The sequence below is a fragment of the Rhincodon typus genome, chromosome 43 (assembly GCF_021869965.1).
Source record: "Rhincodon typus isolate 14 chromosome 43, sRhiTyp1.1, whole genome shotgun sequence".
NCBI lineage: Eukaryota > Metazoa > Chordata > Chondrichthyes > Orectolobiformes > Rhincodontidae > Rhincodon > Rhincodon typus.
The window spans coordinates 743,434-766,436 of NC_063374.1; the positions used below are offsets into that span (position 1 = coordinate 743,434).

General features: G+C 42.6%; 2 protein-coding genes across 3 annotated transcripts in view; both read left to right on the forward strand.

Annotated features, from left to right (window-relative positions):
* Positions 1–9,348, forward strand: part of LOC109924266 (zinc finger protein 239-like) — an 88,718-nt gene extending 79,370 nt beyond the window's left edge. The window contains exon 2 of one of the 2 annotated variants that reach the window (XM_048619724.1): positions 3,927–9,348. In XM_048619724.1, the coding sequence (XP_048475681.1) occupies positions 3,927–5,064 (1,138 nt within the window). In that variant the 3' untranslated portion in view covers positions 5,065–9,348. The remainder of the gene's footprint in view (positions 1–3,926) is intronic. The other variant, XM_048619723.1, reaches the window with a different exon arrangement.
* Positions 9,349–14,724: 5,376 nt separating this feature from the next.
* On the forward strand, positions 14,725–18,310 carry LOC125487649 (gastrula zinc finger protein XlCGF49.1-like). Its single transcript, XM_048619601.1, has 2 exons — positions 14,725–14,801; positions 16,632–18,310. Exons 1-2 carry the CDS (start codon positions 14,725–14,727, stop codon positions 17,227–17,229), a joined length of 675 nt encoding a protein of 224 aa, XP_048475558.1. The 3' UTR covers positions 17,230–18,310.
* Positions 18,311–23,003: the final 4,693 nt, after the last annotated feature.

Below are 23,003 nucleotides of genomic sequence, written 5' to 3' on the forward strand. Positions count from 1 at the left end.
GAAGGCTGACGTTTCGGGCCCGAAACGTCAGCCTTCCTGCTCCTCTGATGCTGCTTGGCCTGCTGTGTTCATCCAGCTCTACACCTTGTTATCCCACCTCTGATCATTTCTGGATGTCACGTGATGTTCCGTTTTGTTCCTCTGTTTCTCATAAGCGCCTCCCCTTTTTCAACATCAATGAAAGATGTGTAATGTAACTGTTGGAAATAACACGTAGGTGGTTATCCATTTGACTCTCTTGTATTTATAAGAGTTACACAGCATGGAAACAGAGCCTTCAGTCTAACTTGTTTGTGCCAACCAGATATCTTAAACTGATTTTGTTCCATTTGACAGCATTTGGCCCATATCCCTGTAAACCTTTCGTATTCATGTACCCATCCAGATGCCTTTTAAATGTTGTAATTGTACCAGCTACCTCCACCTCCTCTGGCAGCTTGTTCCATACATGCACCATCCTCTGCATGGAAAAAGTTGCCCCTCAGATCCCTTTTTTTTAAGTCTTTCCTTTCTCCCCTTAAACCTCTAGTTTTGGACACCCCTACCCTGGGAAAAAGTACCTGGGCTATTCACCCGATCCATGTTCCTCATGATTTTATAACTCTACAAGGTCACCCATCCAATGCTCTGGGATAAAAAGCCCCAACTTATTCAGCCTGTCCCTATAGCAGAAACCCTCCAATCCCAGCAATATTCTTGTAAAGTTTTTTCTGAACCCTTTCAAGTTTGGCAGCAGCTGTGGTCTCTTGATGTTCTAATTCATCTCACATTACCCCAAAACTTGTTATTCCCAAAAATGCTGTTTATTTCATGATTTATGACTTATAACACTGCGCAAGGGTACCTTGCCTGGGCCTAGGTGACTTGCAAACGGCCAGGAACATGCATTGCCTGCTAAACTGGCCTTTCTGTCCGAAAGAGAGGAAAGAAAACAAAATGTGCCATAAAATCAAGTCATGTCTGTTCTGAATTTACATCCTGGGCTTGTGGTTACATCTTCCATGAAATTCTTAAGGCCAAATTAAATATCACTTCAAGATTGGATTAATCAAGATTTCAATATCATTTGCTCTTAAATATGGACGAAACAAACTCTAATCACGGTGTAGAGAGACCTGTCGTGTGCTGGAAGTGTGGACAAGGCGTCAATGCATGGTTTGCACTGACAAGACACAAGCACTTGCTGCAGGGGACATTATGCGTCTTGGGAATGTCTGGAACAATTTGGTTCACCATCTGTACTGCAAGCTCACTCGCCACCATGCCAAGGAAACACGCAACGCCTACCCTATTGGTGGGAGGGGTTTCACTTTGTCATAACACCTGGTGGTATGCCAGCATGTTTACACTGGGGAGATGCCATTCACCTGCTGTAGAAAATCACTTCCTACTCTGTTACAGGACAGTTTATTATGAGACACTGAACAAACTGCACCCCTCACACACCTCAAAGGAGAGTCGAGGACCAGAGGGCATTGTCTCAGAATAAAAAGGTGCCAATTTAAGACTGAGATGAGGAATTTCTTCTCTCAACGAGTTATGTGTCATTTTGGGATTGAGAGCTGTTGAGGCAATCCTTGTGTATATTTAAGTTTGAGATAGATTCTTGATCAGTTGAGGAATCGGGGGTTATGGGGAAAGGACGTGAGGAATGTCAAATCAGCCATGATCCTATGAATGGTGGAGTAGGCTTGGGGTGGTTGAATGGTCTTTTCCTGTTCCTATTTCTTATCGTCATATGATCACAACCTGTCCCATCCATGGGGCAATTCAGGGTCAGACACTGCAGAAATTGCACTCCTCAGGAGCATCACAACATGCCCCATTCCTGGGACAATTCAGAGTTAGACCTGTATGTATTGGGATATCTGTTAAACTACTGAAACTCGCAGGCTTTCTAACATTAGTGAAGTTGATCTGATATTCTGTTACTGACTGTTTTTGAATTTTTTTGTGCATTTTCTAATTTCTAATTCTAGATTTAAGACAAGAGAAGTGAAACACACATTGACAAGTTCTAGCTCCCCATACCATGAAAAGCACCTATCAAAGCCTTGGTATCAAGGGAAGATATCAGTAACATGCATGGTATTGTTCAAACCCAAACCAAGTTGTTTTATTTCAGTCCCTGGATCTAATGTGTGCCCCACTGCACCTCTCATCCGCACTATCTGAACAAAAGTAGTAGCTAGAAATTGGTTTTCAATTTAAATCTTGTCATCAAATTAATTGAACAAAGAATGAAACAATTAATCACATCAAGTATTTGGTAACAGGCAGCGAGGTGTTGCAATTTTGAATGTCCTGTGTGGTGAGGGATGGGGTGACAGTGGTTGCATGGTAATGTCATTGGATGAGTAATCCATAGGCTAAGGAAAATTCTATATTTTATAAATGCCTTTACAGGGGTTGGGGCAGACAATTTGCATGCAGCAAACTTAAACCAATTGACATATTTAGTTCCTCAGAATTTCTATCCTGGACTGACAGAGATGGGGCTTTTGTCATAGAGTCATATACCACAGAAACAGACTCTTCGGTCCAACAAGTCCACACTGACCATAATCCTGCGCTTGGGCCGTATCCCTCCAAACATTTCCTGTTTATGTACTTCTCTAAATATCTTTTAAATTTTGTAATTATACCTGAATCCACCACTTCCTCTGGAAGTTCATTCCTCACATGAATCACTCTCTGCTTTTTAAAAAAATGTTGCCCTTCATGTCTTTTTTAAATCTTCCTTCTCTCACCTTAATCATATATCCCCTAGCCTTGAAATCCTAGGGAAAGACACCTGCCATTCACCTTATCTATGCCCCTCATGATTTTATAAACCTCTATAAGGTCCCCCTTAAACCTCCTATGCTCCAGTGAAAAAAGTCCCAGCCTATCCAAGCCTACCCTTATAACTCAAGCCTACCCTTATAACTCAAGCCCTCCACTCCAGACAACATCCCAGTAAATCTTTAGTGAACCCTCTCCAGCTTAATAATATCCTTCCTAGAACAGGGCAACCACAAATGGACACAGTACTCCAGAAGAGGCCTCACCAACGTCCTGTACAACATCAATATGACATTTTAACTCCTATACTCAAAGATTTGAGCAATAAAGGCAAACATGCTAATTGCCTTCTTAACCACTCTATCTACATGTGAAACAAACTTCAAAGAATTATGTACCTGAACCCCCAGGTCTAAAAAAAGCTACTGCGTACAGATTGTGGTATCTTTCTTGAGAAAAAGGAAGAGCAGTGAGCAGATCAAGATCTTCAAAATGATGAATGGTTTGGGCAAGGTGGGGATAGAGAGAATGTTTTGACTTAATGTCTTTACTTGGTGGTTAGATTGTGGAGTTCATAGGACATAGTTGTGGCAGAAGGAGAATTTGTTTTTTTAATCAAGAAATTAGATGTATGCATGAGAGAAAAGGGATTAGAAAGATAAGCTGAAAGTTTGAGGTGAGATGCGGTGAATGGGTTGGGAAGCATGAGGTATGTAAATACCTGCATTATAGTTGCATCTAACAGCCAATTTGTTTGTCGCATATTCTAAATATTTCAACTCCTTTTACAGGGTATTCAGAGCACTGGATTTGCAGATAGGAAATTCAAACCAAATATCAAGATCTGACAGAAACATTTAGTTAATTGGAACATGAACATTTGAATGTGCAAGAAGAAACGTTTGTCTCTTCTGTTTCTGGGGAGGAAAAAAAAGTTCATAGATTAGTGAGACTGGAAAAGGACTGAAACAGAGTTACCTGAATGAGAGTGTTCCAGTGCATTGACTGTGGAAACAGTGGTAACCGGTTGTATGATCTGCCCAATACGTCACAACAGTCATGGTGGGTGGAAACCATACACTTGTGTGTGGATGCAGCTTCAAATGATCATCCAGATCGGGGAGACACAAAGACACCCACACCATGGAGAAACCGTGGAAATGTGGGGACTGTGGGAAGGGGTTCAATTACCCCTCTGAGCTGGAAACACATCGACGCAGTCACACTGGAGAGCGGCCGTTCACCTGTTCTGTGTGTGGGAAGGGATTCACTCAGTCATCTAGCCTCTATACACACCAGCGAGTTCACACTGGGGAAAGGCCATTCACCTGCCTTGAATGTGGGAAAGGATTTAATGCTTTATCCAATCTCCGAACTCACCAGCGGGCTCACTCTGATAAGAGACCATTCAAATGTTCTGACTGCGAGAAGAGCTTTAAAAGTAGAAAGGATATAGTGACACATCAACGCACTCACACTGGTGAGAGACCATTTACCTGCTCCCTGTGTGGGAAGAAATTTACTCAGTCATCCCACCTCCTGACACACCAACTTGTTCACTCTGATAAGAGACCTTTTGAATGTTCTGACTGTGAGAAGAGCTTTAAAAGTAAAAAGGATTTACTGAACCACCAACGGACTCTGACTGGGGAGAGGCCGTTCATCTGCTCTACATGTGGGAAGGGATTCACTTGTTCATCCCACCTTCTGACACATCAATTTGTTCACACTGATCAGAGACCTTTTAATTGTTCTGATTGTGAAAAGAAATTTAAAACCACAAAGGATCTTTTGAAACACAAACACACTCACACGGGGGAGAGGCCATTCACATGCTCTGTCTGTGGAAAGGGATTCACTCGTTTATCACATCTGCTGAGACACCATCGAGTTCACACTGGGGAAAGACCGTTCACCTGCACTGAGTGTGGGCAGGAATTTGTTGATTCATCTGACCTTCTGATTCACCAGCGAGTTCACACCGGGGAGAGACCCTACAGCTGCTCGCTGTGTGACAAGAGATTCACTCAGTCATCTCACCTCACTACACACCAACTTGTTCACACTGATATGAGACCTTTTAAATGTCCTTACTGTGAGAAAAGATTTAAAAGTAAACAAAATCTGCTGACACACCAGCGGGTTCACACTGGGGAGAGGCCATTCAACTGTCCCTTGTGTGGGAAAGGATTTGCTCAGTCAAACAACCTGTTGAGACACCAGCAAGTTCACATGCGGCAGCAGGGGTTGTATTCCACTGTTAATCACATCCAAGACTGAACCAGCTTTGGTTGCCTGTTTACTGTGGGCATCCTGTTTGTTGCACCTAACAATGATTAGACCCAAATATAGCAGTCAAAATTAAAAAGTTTGAGGCTACAACAAAAGTTGATCATCAAATGAGGAAGAATTGCAGAAACAGGGCAATAGATTATTGCAGAGGAAAGTAGTGAATTGGAATCAATCTGTGTTGAGGAAATGAATTTGGGGAGGACAAACAAGACAATGGGATGGACAATAAATGGCAGGATACGAAGAAGTGTTGAGGAATAAAGAGGCCTTGCAATGGTTTCCACAGGTGCCTGAAAACAGGTGGATGGGGAAACGGGTGTTCAAGAGGCATTTGGGATCCTTTCTTTGTCAAGGGCTAAAATATAAAAAAAGAAGGAAAATGGTGCTAAACCTTAGAAGCCACTATTTAGAGCACAACTCGAGTTAGAGCACTTGTTCTGGTTTCTGCATTAATCAGTTTCATTAGTTAATTGAAATAATCTTTTGAACGGTCTCCTTTTTGAGTGAGCCCACTGAGAGTCCCAATAAGTCATTAATTATAAAGTGAGACTAGACTTAATTAATTATCAAATTGACTTCAATTTTTGCTATTTATCAGATAATTACGGTAGGGTTTACTCAAATGTAGCAGATAAAGATAAAACTAGTAAGCAAGGGATAGTTTAGGTAAAGAAGACTGAATTTTTCAGTAACTTATTATTTGAGATGTTTAGATAATGAGTTCAGAAAATTATTGCTTAATTACTGATAAACTATAGTGACTTCAGCACAATGGAAGAAGCTGATCAGTGAGTATCTGATGAACCTTCATATATGTTAAAAGGATATGATTAAACTGGAGAGGGTTCAGAAAAGATAAATCAGGATGTTGCCCAGAATGGAGGGTTTGAGTTATAAAAATAGACTGGATAGATTGGGACTTATTTCACTGGAGTGTAGAAGGTTGAAATGTGATCTTTATAGAGGCTTATAAAATCATGAGGGGCAGAGATAAGGTGAATAGCAAAAATCTTTTCCCTAAGGTAGGGAATTTCAAAACTAGGGGCCATATTTTTAAGATGAGAGGAGAAAGATTTTAAAAAGCACATGAGAGGCAACTTTTTTTACACAGTGGTTAGTACGTACACTGAATTGTTAGAGGAAATGTGGATGAAGGTACAGTTGCATTTAAAAGACATTTGGAAAGGTTGGAGGGATATTGAACAAATGTAGACAGGTTGGACTAGTTTAGTTTGGGAACATGGTTAAAGTGGACTAATTGGTCCAAAGGGTCTGTTTCCATGCTGTCTATGTGTATTTTGGTTAATATAGTTTATAATTGAATGAATAAGGACACAGCAGGATATCTCAGTCACATGGAGTGAACATCCAGTTAGACCATAAGACACAGGGGCAGAAATAGGCTATTCAGCCCATTGTGTCTGCTGCACTATTTAAGAAGATCATGGTCGACCTGATGATCCTTAACTCCATTTTCCTGCCTTTTCCCCATTACCCTTGATTCCCTTACTGATTAGAAATCTGTCTGTCTCAGCTTTTAATATACATAACGACCCAGCTTCTACAGCCCTCTGCAGTAAAGAATTCTGCAGATTTGCTACCTTCAAGAGGAAATTCTTCCTCATCTCTCTCCTAACTGGGTGAACCTCTTATTCTGAGATTATGCCCTCTTGTCCTAGGGTCTCCCGCTTCCACCATTGTCAAGCCCTTTAAAAAGCTGTTTCAATAAGGTTGTCTCTCATTTTTCAGAACTCCAACAAGTATAGACCCAAGCTACTCAATTTCTCGTAAAACAGTCCCTCCATACCTGGGATCAATTTAGGAACCTTTTCTGGAGTGCATCCAGTGTCAATATCAATATCTATTTCCTCAGATTAGGGGCACAAAGCTGTTCATCATATTCCTGCTGTGGTCAGAGAGTACCTTACATAGCTTTAGTAAAACCTTCCTACTGTTACACTCCATACCCCTTTGAAGTAACAGCCAACATTCCATTTGCCTTCCCTATTGCTTGCTGAACTTGTATGCTAGCTTTTTGTAATTTCTACTTGAGGAGCCTCCTCTGTGCTGCACTTTCTGCAGTCATTCCCATTTAAATAATATTCAGCTCCTCTGTGATATGAATAACCAAACATTATATCCCGTCTGCCAAGTTTTTGTGTGCTCAGGTAATCTATCTATATTTTCTTTCTGCTATCCTCACCACTTGCCTTCTCACCTATTTTTGTGACATCAGCAAACTTGGCTATATTATATTCACTTTCCTTATCGAAGTCACTTATGTAAATTTTAAATATTTGTGGCCTCAGCTCTGATCCCTGTGATACTCTACTAATTGTAGATGGTTATTCTGAAACCCCTCCCCCTTATCCCAAGTCTGTCTTACATTAGCTAGCCAATCCTGTCTCCATGCTAATTTACTAACCCCAAGACCATGGGCTCTCATCTTATTAAGCAGTCTAAAGTGTGGTATTTTATTGAATGACTTTTGGAAATCCAAATATTTTACTTCTACCTGTTCCCCTCTCCTGCTTGTAACCTCCACAAGTAATTGTGATAAATGTGTTAGACATAATTTCCCCTTCATGAAGCTCTATTTAATTACATCTTTCTAATAGACTCCAACTTTTTCCCCCAAATGACAATTGGGTGGCATGGTGGCTCAGTAATTATGCTGGAGCTGTGAGGCAGCAGTGCTAGGGTGACTATCTGTGTAGACTTTGCATGCTCTCCTGTGTCTGATGGGTTTCCTCCCACAGTCCAGAGATGTGCAGGTTAGGTGGATTGGCCATGCTAAATTGCCCATTGTGTCCAGGCATGTGCACTCTAGGTGGATTAGCCATGGGAAATGTAGGGTTACCGGGATGAGGTAGATCTGGATGGGATGCTCTTTTGATGGTCAGTGTAGACTCGATAGGCCCCAATTGGCCTGCTTCCACATTGTAAGGATTCTATGATTCTACAGTTCCATGTCTAGATCTTGTGTTCAGGGTAATCACAAGATCAGGGAGGTTCTGCCAGAGCTATTATGAACATTGGTTATACCCCAGATTGTGTTGCATACAGTTCTGGCCTGCCCATTACAAGATAGATGAGATTTCTGAGGAGAGTGTACAAAGGAGATTAATGAGGACGTTTCCAGGAATGGATAATTTTCACTAAGATGAAAAATTAGATAGATTCTGATCGTTTTCTTTCAAAAAGAGGAGACTGAGAGAAATTTTAATTGAGGTACATACAGTTATGACAGAGCCTGACAGAGTGGATAGGAAAGACCTGTTTATGTTAACAGTCCAATGACCAAGGGGCTGAGATTTACAGTAACTGGCAGAAAGTAAGAAATAGGAGTAGGCCATCTGGTCCCTCAAACCTGCTTTGCCATTCAATAAGATCATGGCTGATCTGTTCGTGGACTCAGCTCCATCTACCTGCCTGCTCACCATAACCCTTAATTCCCTTACTGTTCAAAAATCTATGCCTTAAAAACATTCAACGAGATAGCCTCAACTGCTTCACTGGGCAGAGAGTTCCACAGATACACTTCCCTTTGGGAGAAGAAGTTCCTCAACTGTACTTAGACTTTCTCATCTCTTTTCGCAAATAGCAAAGTCCCCGTGTAGGTTAATCCTGAGGTGTGTAAGAAATATTTCCCAGCCGCTCTCTGCCATCATTCATTGTTGCTTTACAACTCTACTTGGAATCAGGGAAAACAACAAGGAATGCTGGAAACATGTTGTCAAATTAGAAATTGATGTTAAACTGATCTGTTCTTGAGTGAAATACTGCAGAATTATATTTCCAGTCTAAATGTGATGTTGGCCTAAATCTGCTCTGTATTATTTTGAGGCTATGTCCCCTAGTTCTAGTTTGACCTGCCAGTAGAAACAACTTCCCTGCATCTATTATCTGTTCTCTGCATCAAAGGTGGAAAACCTGGAATGGGAGTAGAGAAAGCTTTTCAGTCAGGGTGGCAGGATTTGGAACTCTATGTCTGATAGGGTTGTAGAGGCAGGAAAACCTTATTGTATTTAAAAAAAAAAGACTTGGATCTGCACTTCAAATGTCAGATGATTCAGGGCTACAGGTGAAGATCTACAAAAAGAGATTAGTGTGGATCGCTCTATTTTAGCCAGTCAGGATACACCTTGGGCTGAGTAGCCTCTGTTTCTACTGTAACTTTCTGATAATTTTACTCTGATAGTTGGACATTTTTCCTGATCATGTTAATAATCTTGCTAATTGAGCTGGTGTTCAATATTCTGAATAAATGCAAAGAAAAAAGATTGGTTTGAAACTCATTGTTGTTGCTTTTTGTTTTTCTCACCTGAGTGTTGAATGCCACCGAGTTGGAGTTCCGAAAGGACAGTCTTAGGGGGAGAGGATTGTCTGGCAGAAACCAAACTTCAGCCCAGACACAGTATTTCAGGATCTCATGGAGACAGCCAAACCGCACTTAGGCTTTCTCATCTCTCTTTGCTGATAGCAAAGTCCCCATGTGGGTTAATTCTGAGGCGTGTAAGAAATATTTCCCAGCTGCTCTCTGCCATCAGTCATAGTTGCTTTACAACTCTACTTGCAATCATAAAGAACAACAAGGAATGCTGGAAACACATTGTCAAATCAGAGATTTGTGTTCAACTGTGATCTGTCCCTGAGTGAAAGTAATACTGCAGAGTTATATTTCCAGTCTAAAAGTGATATTGTTCTGTAACCACTATTATAAGGCAGATCTTAACTAATTTCATTGGAGCCTGTAAATATCTGGGACGTTTCACAGAATCACAATGTTGTTACAGTGCTGAATGAAGTCAATGAAGCATTTTGACTTGATGCCAATCTCCTGCTTTTCCTCCATACCATGCATGTTGTTTCTATTTAAATAATCATCCAATGTCTTCATGAATGCCTCTATTGAACCTGCCTCCAGCATACTTCCAGTTCCTTTCCTCAGTGAGTTATACAATAGATATATAGTCTTCAAATAAAGAGGAATTTGTGTGGGAGATACCAGGCTAACCAATAATACATAAATGGGAACATCCACAAGGGTCATATCCTGACGTTACTCCAAGATTACTCCCAACATGTAACTCCACTACTGACCCTGCTGAAGGTTGTAAACTCAAAGAGAGAGACCTCCAGGAGTGGACTCTAAGAAAGTTGGGTTTTAGCGTCCTGGCTGGAATCTGGTCAGGAACTACAGAAATCCTTACTAACAAGCAAACACAAAAATAGAAATAGCTGGAGAAACTCAGCAAGTCCAGCAGCATTTGTGGAAAGAAAACAATATTTTGAGTTCAGTTACCTTCTACAGAATTAATTCTTATCATAGAGCTGTCTGGGGTTTTACCTGTCAGTGTAGGTCTAGGAATGAATGATGCCCTACTCCCTGTACTGTCTGACACTGAATGCTATTTGGAACAATATGATCTCAGGTTCCAGTAGAACAGAGACAAATATCATCCACAATTGAGGGAGACCAAAACAGAAATTGATATTAACAACTTGGATGAAGTCACCAAGTGTAGTGTCGTGACCTTACTGCTGATACAATAATAAGTAGGAAAGCAATTTGTGAAGCTATAAAGAGTCTGTAAAGAGATGCAGAAAAGTTACATGAATGGAAAAAGAAACTTTGATAGGTGGATTGTAATGTGGGGTAGTGTGAATTTATCCATTTTGGTAGGAGGGAACAAAAAGCACAGTATATTGAAATGGAGATGGAATGCTGCAGTGCAGAGAGATCTGAGTGTCCCTATATGTGAATCACAAAGAGTTAGCATGCTGGTACATCATGAAATTCAGAAGACAAATTGAATTTTTGTCTTTATTGCAAAGGGGATACCGTATAATAATAAGGAAGTATTGCTAAAACCACAAAAGATCCTGGTGAAGCTGCATCAGGACTACTGTTATAGCAAGGTGTAGAGCTGGATGAACACAGCAGGTCAAGCAGCATCAGAGGAGCAGGAAAGCTGATGTTTTGGGCCTAGACCCATCCAGCTCTACACCTTGTTATCTCAGATTCTCCAGCATCTGCAGTTCCTACTATCTCAGGACTACTGTTCACAGTTTTGCTTGCTAGAGAAGTTTATACTTGCATTAAAATCAGTTCACAGAAGACTGACTCAGGTGATTCCTCTAATGAACAGGTTGTCTTCTGAGGAAAAGTTGTGCAAGTTGGAGTTTAGGAGAATGAGAAGTGATCTTACTGAACTGTATAAGATACTGGAGAGCTTAACAGAGTGCACGCTGAGACAATATTTCTTCTCGGGGAATCTAGGACTGCTGGCCACTGTTTAAAAGTAAAGAGTTTTGCATTTAAGACTGAGATGAGGAGGGATTCATTATTTATTTTGGATAGTTATTAGTCTTTGGATTCTCAGAGAGCAGTGGAGATTGATCATTGAATTTACATAGGATTGAGGTAAACAGATTTCATTGTACAAAGGAGTCAATTGTAATGTTTACTTGAATTTCTCTAACACTGCTGTTTATACTGACACTGACACTTTATCTCCAGTGTTAGTTGGAGTGATTGCTCATGTCCACCCAACTGGACAAGAAGTTTTGCCTCCTGGTGTGTACATAATAGTGTGTATGTGTTGGCTGTTGTGGGAGGCAGAGTGCAGTGGTGATGCCAGTGTGTTTGTCAGTCTGCTTGTGCAGGAGTATCTGTGGGTATGTGTGTGTGTGCTTCTTCTTATTTGCTATAACCAACAAACCTTCCTCTCTCTGATCACATTATGTTTATTGTCTGAAAATTCCATTAAGTGATTTGTATGATAAATTTAGGAAATTGTTCATCCAGGGTGAAACCCCAGGCTGACAGTGTGCTGTGTAAAAAAATTGACATCTGCACAACCAGACCCCATTTCTCCCGGAATAACACGAAAAGTCTGCTGTTTTCCAGATCCCTTGCTTTCCCCTTATTACTATTCTCAGGTAATTCATAGATTACCTTTATACATCATCCTTAAATATGCCAAGGGTCTCCATCTTTAATAATTCCATCAGTCTGACTAACAACATGGAATTGCTGCTATCACAAGAATCAGTTTGGAAAGACTGTCAGTCCAATTTTATGGCTTCCTGTAATAACACACTGATCCAGATCTTCCCTTCTAACACCAACTGATATTCCCATCCAAGTTCCAGATTTCAATCCGAATGTCCAATAGAGAAAGCACATATATTGCTTAATCCATTTGAACCCAATTCAGCACATTCCCTCCACACATGCTGCAACAGTTTATCTTTGAGATTAGTTGTTCCTTTATAGTCTGTGTTGCTTTTTTATTTCAAAAATGTACTTCATTTATTCAAAAAATCGTCTTTTACTACATACAAATGACTGTACATTCCTTGCAGAATTTTGACAATTCTCAGAGCTTTTCTCTTTCCTGAATGGTGCCAGTATTAACCGTCTCCATGACCTGTCCTAGCCCTTATGCCATTTCATCCATTGAAACCTGGGACTTGCCTTGTTCTAAAGTTGACATTCCTCTTCTGCTCAGTTATTCTCTTAAATCAGTTCTGAGGAAGGGTCACTGGACCCAAAACATTAACTCTGACTTTTTCTTCACAGATGCTGCCAGACCTGCTAAGCTTTTCCAGCAACTTCTGTTTTTGTTCCTGATTTACAGCATCCGCAATTCCTTCGGTTTTTATTCTCTTAAATCAGACCTTGACTTATTTGCACATTGTCTCAACATGCTCCCCCATTTCAGAACAAACATGGAAATGTTTGCTCCAGTGAGATTGTTGATTTGCTCACCGAGCTGGCTTGCTTTCGTTCAGACGTTTCATCACCATGCTACGTAGCATCATCAGTGAGGCCTCCGATGAAGCGATGTTATTCCACTCCACTTGGAATTTATACCGTCTGTCTCGTCATTTCTGGTTTTGTTGTGTATGGGTTTATATATGGGATCCAATTCTGTATGTTTGTTGATTGCATTATGGGTTGAGAAGCGCACCTCTAGTAATTCCAATGCATGTCTATGTTTGGCTTGGGCTACTATAGTTATGTTGCCCTTCGTTGTCCGAGTGTACTGATATTAAGGAAAGTTCATCTTGTCGTTTTGCTGCTTGCTGATGTTCATATATTCTGATGGCTAGTTTCCTTCCTGTGTGTCCGATATAACGTTTGTGGCAGTTGTTGCATGGTATTTTGTAAACTATGTTGGTTCTGCGTGTTGTGGGAATGGGGTCTTTAATCCTTGTAAGTTTTTGTCATAGAGTGGCTGTGGGCTTGTGTGCTACCATGATTCCGAGTGGTCTTAGGAGTTTTGTTGTCAATTCTGATGTGTTCTTGATATAGGGCAGTGTGGCCAGTGTCTTAGGGCACTGTGTCGTCTTGTTGTTGTCTATTTAGTAGGCACCTGCAGATGAAGTTGCGGGGATATCCATTCATAGTGACAATTTTGTACAGGTGCTCTTCCTCTTTCCTGCATAGTTCTGGAGTGGTGGCCAATTTAAATAGTGTCCTAATGCAGCTTTGTTTGTGGATGTTGGGGTGGTTGCTGTGGAAGTTGAGGATTTGGTCAGTGTGGGTTGCTTTCTTGTATATGGAGGCTTGGAACTATGTTCAACTCTGACATCCACAAACAGAAGTTGATTGTTTTCTTGTTCTGTCGTGAATCTAATCCCCACAAATACATTGTTGATGAAATGGTGGGTCCTTTTTAGTTTGTTGCATTTAATAATGACAAATATGTCATCTACGTACCAGATCCACAGTTTAGGTTGAATGCAGGGGAGGGAGGTGTGTTCCAGTCTTTGCATGACCCTCTCTGCAATGAGTCCTGAGATGGGTGACCCCATGGGTGTGTCACTGATCTGTTTGTATACTTGACCATTAAAGACGAAGTGTGTGGTGAGGCACAGGTCGAGTACTTTGAGCATGTTGTCATTGCTGATGGACCATACAGAACAAAACTGGAAATGACATTACTCACCATAACGGACGGGACAGTATAAATTCCAAGCGGAGTAGAACAACATCGCTTCATCGGAGGCCTCACTGATGATGCTTCCTAGCACGGTGACAAAACGTCTAACTGGAAACAATCCAGCTCGGTGAGCAAGTCAACAACCTCACTCACAACCCGAGCTACAAATCTTTACTAAAACTTGAAACGTCTGCTCCAGCCCTAGAAGAGTTCCGTCTACAGTATTTAAAGCCACAAACAGAAAAGTTGTTTTCTCCTGGCGTTTGACACAAATCAACTTTCCAAATAAAGCAGAGTTTCTACCAATGAAGGATAACCGATCTTAGTCCCGCCCCTCTTTCACTACGATTGGCTGGAGGGCCAGCAGCTCTCGTTGGGTCCTCGGCCCTATCCCCTTTCCCATTGGTCCGGAGCCTTCGCCAAACAATTAGCTAACATGAACTGAGCATGCGTAGGTCTGTGGATGATGCGAGACAGAGAATTATCCGTAACTAAATTCGCAGAATTTTAAACATTTACTGGGTGAGTCGGTTACGTGCTGCATTAAAATTCTATGTAAGCCAGCGTCGAATAAGAAGCCACTGATTCAGGTTTGCCTCAAGCGAGCAGCAGTTTGAGCTTTGGCGGTCTTCTCTCATGAATGTACCGTGTTAGCGATCGCCATCTTTGTAAGGGGCAGAGTGCAGCAGGGTACATGCGCGAACGCCATCTCTATAAGGGGCGATGTCTGGTACAGCGCATGCGCAAGCACTCTGTCGGGCAGATCGTGAAGTCGGATCAGGATGCGATCAGGCCCTGATACCGAGAGAGTTAGGATGTTATCAGAATATGGAGATTTACAGGAAACAGACAGAAGAATATATGAAATGTTTATTGGGATAGCAGACTTAGACACAACGGGCTGAATGGCCTGCTTCCGCACTTTAATAATTTTGTGTTTCATTCAGCCCTTGATTGTGCCTGCTTTCTGTAAGAGCAACTCATCCAATCCCCTTGCCTTGGCTTCTCCTCCCCCAACCCCCAGCCAGCACTGTCAATTATTTGTGTTCAGATAATATAAATGATTTAGGCTTGAATGTAGGACATTTGATTATTAAACTCACGGGAGTTATGAAAATTGATGGGATAGTAAATATTGATGACAGTCTTAGATTACAGGAGGATTCATAGAATAGAATCCATACAGTGTAAAAGCAGACCATTAGGCTGCTCGAATCCATGTTCCGAAGAACATCTCACTCAGACCCCTCCCCCGCACCCCCGACAGTCCCTGTAACCCTGCTGTTCCCATGGTTAATCCACTTAGCTCGCACATTTCTGGATACTATGGGGCAATTAAACATGGCCAATCCACCTGACCTGCACATCTTTGGACTATGGGCGGAGATCAGAGCACCTAGAGGAAACTCATGCAGACATGGGGAGAAAATACAAACGGCACGCTGCCTTACAGCACCAGTGACCCAGGTTCGATTCCACCCTTGGGCGACTGTGTGGAGTTTGCACACAGTCCAAAGATGTGCTGGTTAGGTGGACTGGCCGTGCTAAATTGCCTATAGTGTCCAGGGGTGTGTACATTAGGTAGATTAGACTTGGGGGATGCAGGGTTATAGGGAAAGGTAGGGGGAATGGGATGCTCTTTGGAAGGGCAGTGTGGACTTGTTGGGTTGAATGGCCTGTTTCCACACTGTAGGGTTTCTGGATGTGCTGATCAGATGGGCTGAAAATTGGCAAATGGAATTCAATCCAGATAAGTGTGAGGTAATGCATTTGGGCAGGAGAAACAAGGCACGTGAATATATGATGAATGGTCGGACTTTGGGATGCACATGTCCACCAGCCTTTAAATGCAGCATGGCAGGTGGATAAAGTGGTTAAGAAGGCATATGGGATACTTGCCTTTATTAACTGAGGCATAGAGTTCATGAACAGGGAGGTTGTGCTGAAACCGTATAAACGGTTGGTAAGGCCAAAGTTAGAGCACTGCGTGCAGTTTTGGAATCCACATTTTGGAAGAAATGAGATTCAACTGGAGAGTTTGGGCACAGACTATAACTGTTTATTTTCAATCTATATCCCACAGTAATACGTGATAACTCTTGTAATCTTCCTACAGAGGACAACAATAAGGGAGAATTTACAGATAGGAATACGGAATCAAACATCATGCTGAGGTCTGACAGATTCACTTGAATCACCTAGTCCTGAATATCATCAGCATTTGACTGTGGAAAGAGAAATATTCTTTGTGACTGTGGGAAAAGATTTCACATATCAGTGTTACTGGAAAAGCACCCAGATATTCAACACACACATGGGCACCTGAAAGAAAGTGTTCCAGTGACTTGATAGTGGAAAGAGCTTGAACAAGACACATAGCCTGAGTGCAAGTGTCCCAGTCAACTGACTGTGCAAAGAAGTTTAACTAATTACAGAAATTGAAAAAAAGTATTATATCGTTCGCAGCAGGGAGAGATTATTCACATCTCCCACGTGTAGATACGGAGATACACAGACACATGCTATGGAGAAACCATGGAAATGTGAGGACTGTGGTAAAGGATTCAATTACCCATCCCGGCTGGAAATCCATCGACGCAGTCACACTGGGGAGAAGCCGTTCACCTGTTCTGTGTGTGGGAAGGGATTCACTGATACAACCAAACTCATGTTACACCAGCGAACACACACTGAGGAGAGGCCGTTCAGCTGCACTCACTGTGGAATGACTTTCCGGAGTGCCTCCACCCTGCTAAGACATCAACAGCTTCACTCTGGGGATAGGCCTTTCACCTGCTCAGTGTGTGGGAAGAGATTCGCCCAGTCCTCAGGCCTTTGTACACACCAGCGAATTCACAGCGAGGAGAAGCCATTCGGTTGCACCTACTGTGGAAAGAGATTCAGACAGTTATCCGAGCTCGACGCACACCAGCGGGTTCACACTGGGGAGAGGCCGTTCACTTGCTCCATGTGTGGAAAGGGATTCACTCAGTCATCCACCCTGCTGAGACACCAGCGAGTTCACACTGAGGAGAGACCGTTCGGCTGCACTTCATGTGGGAAGAGTTTTAGACAATCATCTGACCTCAAAGCACACCAGAGAGTGCATACTGGGGAGAGACCGTTCAGCTGCTCCGTGTGTGGGAAGAGATTCACTCGGTCATCCCATCTGCTGACACATCAGCGAGTTCATAAGTGACTGCAGTGGTTTGATTCTTTTGTAATTGCTGCTGTCACTTAAGTCGGAGGTGCACCGTCTGACAACGTCCTTTACATCAAGGAGCCTGAGTAAAACTGGAAGGATCTGGTGGATTTCAGTCCACCAGTGGAGTTATACCTAATACTAAAGAAGGTGGTTGTGGTTCTCAGAGGTCAATCATCTCATTCCCATGACATCACTGCAGAGGCTCCTCAGGGTAGTCTTATGCCCAAACATCTTCAGTACTTCATCATAAAGGTCAGGTTGTTCACTGAAGATTGCACAATATTCAGCACTATTTACAAATTCCCATATACTGAAGCAGTCCAGGTCCTTAAGAAGCAAGACTTGGACAGTATCTAGGCTTGGGTCAATAAGTGGCAGGCAATGACCATCTCCAATGATACAGAATCCAACCATCTCCTCTTGCCATTCAATTGCTTTACAATCCCTGAATCCCCCACTATCAAAATCCTGCTGGATGCGTTTGACCAGAAACGGAATTGGACAAGCCATATAAATACTGTAGCTACAACAGCAGATCAGCGGCGAGGAATCCTGAAGCAATTTACTCACTTCCTCACTCCCCAAACCCTGTCCACCATCTACAAGGCACAAGTCAGGAGTGTGTTGGAATGCTGTTCCCTTGACTGGGTTAGTGCCATTCCAACAATACCTGAGACTTAAGAAGTCTGATACCATAGGGATGAAATAACCTGCTTGATTGGCATCATATCCACCATCGACGTAAAAGAACATGGATGTCACATGTCGTGAGCATGGCCACCTGCAAGTTCCACTCTGAGCCTAACACCATCTTAACTGTGAAACATATCGTCATTCACTGTCACTGGGTCAAAATCCTGGAACTCCCTCCCTAACAGGATTGCACCTGTTGCTACACCTAAAGGACTGCAGCAGTTGACAAAGTCAGCGTATCACGACATTCTCCAGGGCAATTCGGGATGGACATAAATGCCAGGCCTAGTGAATGGCTCCCACATACCATGGACAAATTTTCAGAAACTCTTATTTCTGCTAAAGTTAACAAACTCAAGGCAGTTACAGAGTTTAATATTCTGCATATGTCACAGGTTCAGAGCTGTGGTGTCCTTTCTTAAAAGCACCATCTGTGTTTTTTTTCCCTGAACTTTTTCTTCTTTAAATCATTTGTCACAGAATCTTTAGGATTCTTACGGTTCAGAAGGAGGCTATTCTGCCCTTCATGCCTGCACTGGTTCTATTATCTAGTGCCAATCTCCTGCCTTTCCCCCATACCCCTGCACTCCATTTCTATCCGAAATAATCATCCAGTACCCTCATGATTGCCTCAGTTGAACCTGTCTTCACCACATTTCTAGGCAATGCATTCCAGACCATAACTATATGCTTGCTTCATTTGGACAATACTTTAAAAATTTGTTGTCCATCCCTGATTTTTCTTTGAGTGGTTTGGTAGGCCATTTCAGAGGACAGCTAAGAGCGAACCACATTGGTGGTCTTGATTTACATGTAGGCCAAACTGGGGAAGGATGGTAGATTTCCTTCCCTAAAAGGATAGTGGTGAACCATATGGATTTTGAAAACAATCAGCAATAGTCTCTGACCACCATTACGGAGACCAGCATTTTCAAAAGTAATGGAAAATTCTCAATGGGAGGCTAATTTATAATGAGATTATGAACATTTACTTCAATCCTAAATTGATCTTGGTGCAAAATCTACAATTCAGTTTCTGAAAGGTTTCACTGATTCCCATCTCCAAATAGAAAGTGCTGATTAGACCTTGCTGACAATTCTTACTGATTGGACATTATAAATAGTGACACCTGGATTATGGAATTAAATGATCGAGGAACAGTATTGAGATATATTTTACAGGCACATAAATAAAAGCTGTATTAATCAACATTGATATTGCTGAAGTTTGGGAGTCACTGAGTTCAATCATTTATGATGCAGCAGCAACATTTGCTAAAGGAAGAATACACAAAAGAACTAGTCTGAAACCTGCTCATCAGAGGTGATATCTGTCTTTGAAGGAAAAGGCAAAGCCAACTTGATGCAAAACATAGCAGCTAGAACACTGCATCAGCTGAAAAACAGGGAGATGCTGTGCAAAATAAACACTGGATCAAGCAAATCAAGAACTCCAAACTGGCTGTGACAGTGGAAATCTACATTCTGTGCATGATAGGATCAACAGAACACTTGATTTAACTATCACCAAAGCTGTTCCCCTGATAACGGCAGATGGTGAAGTACTGCACAAGTAATGTCCCACATTGTCTGTTCTTTCAGTTCATTCATCTAGCAATGTATGTAGAAATGTTCTAATCTTATCATCGATATGACCTTTGAGAATCTGCTTCTATTGCAGATCCTTATTGTCTTGGGTGTGAACATTTTTATAATATAGAATGAGTTTTCTCTACATGGCTTCCTTTTGTCCAGATTCCACACCTCAAGCCTCAAGAAGATTATTCCTTTGCAAATCTTAGTCGTTGTTCAGTGGAAACATTTTCATTCTTCTGGCAACTTGTCTTAGAATTCTCTTTTACAAGCAGACCATCTCTGAGAGGAATTAGCACTAACTGCCGTACCAAGAGGAAACTAGAGGCTGTGATTATTGGGGGATGGTGACCAATTTGGGCTGATCACCCAGGTTGCAATTGGTCAGGGAAAGGGATGGGATTAGATAGTCAAAACTGCATGTTTCTGTGAGAGACGAGGATCTGTTTGGATCACTCTTTGAGAGTGTTGTAAGTTCATGTGCTGTTTCTGTGATACAAACAGTTCTTTACAAGAAACAATATGGGTCTTCCGAGAATCCTATTGAATGACTGAAATAGTACAATTCAAAGATTCTTCATCCAGGCTGAAATTAGAGGCTAACCATCTGCTCTGTGTGTAAGGCATAAAATCAGGCCTCATTTCTTCCTGAACAATATAAAGTGTCTCCTCCTTCCCAGACCACTGCCTTTCCACCCACTATTATTCAAGGTGTACATCATCCTCTGAGATGCTCCTGGCTTACTCTTTAAAATATTCCATTGGTGTTACAAAGAATAGTTTCGCTGCTATCACCAGAATCTGAACTCCTGTTGGTTTAATTTGAAGGTTTCCTGGAGTATTACATTAATCCAGATCCTCATTTAACACCAATTCATACCCCCATTTGAATTCCAGATTTTAATGTGACTATCAATGGAAAAGCATGTTAAATTTAATTAATTTGTAGTTGATTCAGAATCATACAAGGTTGTTTTAGAGATCAACTATTTCTTTGTAGTCTGTGTTCTGAATGATGACACTATTAACTTTCTCCCTAAACAGCCCTAACCCATTTGCCGGTCATTTATTGAAAGCAGCATCTCAACAAAAATGAAACTGGATGGACCACTGACTTCAACTCAGACACTGGAAAAGTCAACGGCAGAAAACATGCCTTTTCGACCCTGTGAAGTTCTCTTTACTAACATCTAGAGACTGGGAGAGCTGTCTCACAGATTAGTCAAGCACAGTCTGACATAGTCATACTCATGGAATCACACCCTACAGACAATGTCCCCGACAGCATCATCACCAGCCCTGGATATGTCCAGTCCTGGTAGCAGCACAGTGGTATACAGTTGGGTGGGAGTTGCCCTGGGAATCAACATTGCCTCTGGACCCCATGAAATCTCATGGCTTCAGGCTAAACATGATCAAGGAAACTTCATTCTGGCTACCGCATACCATCCTCCCTTGGCTGATGAATATGTATTCTTGCATGTTGAACAACACTTGGAGGAAGCACTCAGGGTGGCAAGGTCATAAAATGTACTCTGGATGGGGGATTTCAGTTGTCCATCACAAAGAGTGGCTCAGCAACAGCACTACTGATCAAGCTGGTTGGATCCTAAAGTACATAGGTGCTCGACTGGGTCAGCAGCAGTTGACGAGGGAACCAACAAGAGAGAAAAGCATACTTGACCTCATCCTTACTGTTAGGGCTGTCCGTAACTGAGTAGCACAAGATGGCTGCCCAAAACTATCACTGACAGCAACATTTTCTCGAGGTTGCAATTAACAACATTTGACATTTGATTCAACTCTAAGCCGTAGATCACATTTGTCCTGCTAACACACAAATCAACAGCCACACTTTGCCAGTTACCCTCAAAGACAAAAGACCCCATACCCAGAATGAGCAGGATAAATGTGATATACAAATACCATGCAGCAACTGCAAGAAACAGTACATAGGACAGACAGGAAACCCTCCACCATACTACATGAACACAAACTTGCAGCAAAACAGCAGGGCCAACTCTCCCTCAATTCAATACACTCCGACATAGAAGGACATCAGTTTAACTGAGACAAAGTTACAGTATTAGGACAAGCAAGACAAAGACAAGCACAAGAATTCCTGGAGGCATGGTTTGCAACCCCCGGTGCGATAAACAAACATGTCGAAATAGACCCCATCTACATACCACTCTGGTATAAAACTGGAAACAAGACTACCCACCATGACAGACCAGACCATATAAATTCAGAGTGGGACAAAACAACAGCACTTCAACAGAGGCTACACAAATCAGATATGCAGAGTTTCAGCACTAAGGGTGTGTCGGATCCAGCTCCACCCCTCACTCACTCCAATTGGCTGGAGGACCAGCCGCGCCACCTCAGTCCTCCGTTCCAGTGCACCGATGGATCGCCAGTACTGCCCACTGATGGACCTCCAACACTGCCCCCTGGCTGGCGTGAGAGTCAAGAGACGTCACGAACAACCGGCTTCAATCCTGAATCCGGAATAATGAGATACTGGGAGATAGTAAGAACTGCCAATGCTGGAGTCAGAGATAACACAGTGTGGAGCTGGAGGAGCACAGCAGGCCAGGCAGCATTAGAGGAGCAGGAAAGCTGACATTTCGGGTCAGTACCCTTTTTCAGAAATGGGTAAGGGAGCTCAGAAATAAATAGAGAGGAGGGGTGGGGCTGGGGAAGATAGGTGCGATGGTGATAGGTGAGTGCAGGTAGGCAGTGGTGGGGATTGGTCAGTGAGGTGGGAGGACCGGATAGGTGGGAAGAGAAGATTGTCAGGCTGTGTCAGGTCAAGGAAGTGGGGATGAGAGGGAGGGTTGGTCATGGGATGAGGCCGGGGAAAACACTGCCCCTACACGTCCCTCTCACCTCCATCCAAGGAACCAAAAAAACCTTTCACATCAGAGGTTCACCTGCACATCTGCCAATGTGGTCTACTGCATCCGCTGCTCCCGATGTGGCCTCCTCTGCATCGGTGAGACCAAGCGGAGGCTCGGGGACCGCTTTGTCGAGCACCTGTGCTCTGTTCGCAACGAATGACAACACTTTCCAGTCGTGAACCATTTTAACTCCCCATCCCACTCCCTGGGCAACATGTCCATCCTGTTGTTGTTGTTTATGTCCATCCTGGGCCTCCTCCAGTGTCACAATGACACCACCCAGAAACTGGAGGAGCAACACTCATGTTCTGTCTTGGGAGCCCACAACCCAGTGCTCTCAATGTGGACTTTACCAGTTTCAAAATCTCCCCACCCCAGCCTCATCCCCACCTCCTTGACCTGACACAATCTGTCCATCTTCTCTCCCACCTATCCGCTCCTCCCACCTCACTGACCAATCTCCACCTTTACCTACCTGCACTCACCTATCACCATCCCATCTACATTCTCCAGCCCCACCCCCTCCCCTCTATTTATTTCAGAGCTCCCTTCCCCCTCCCCCATTTCTGAAGAAGGTTC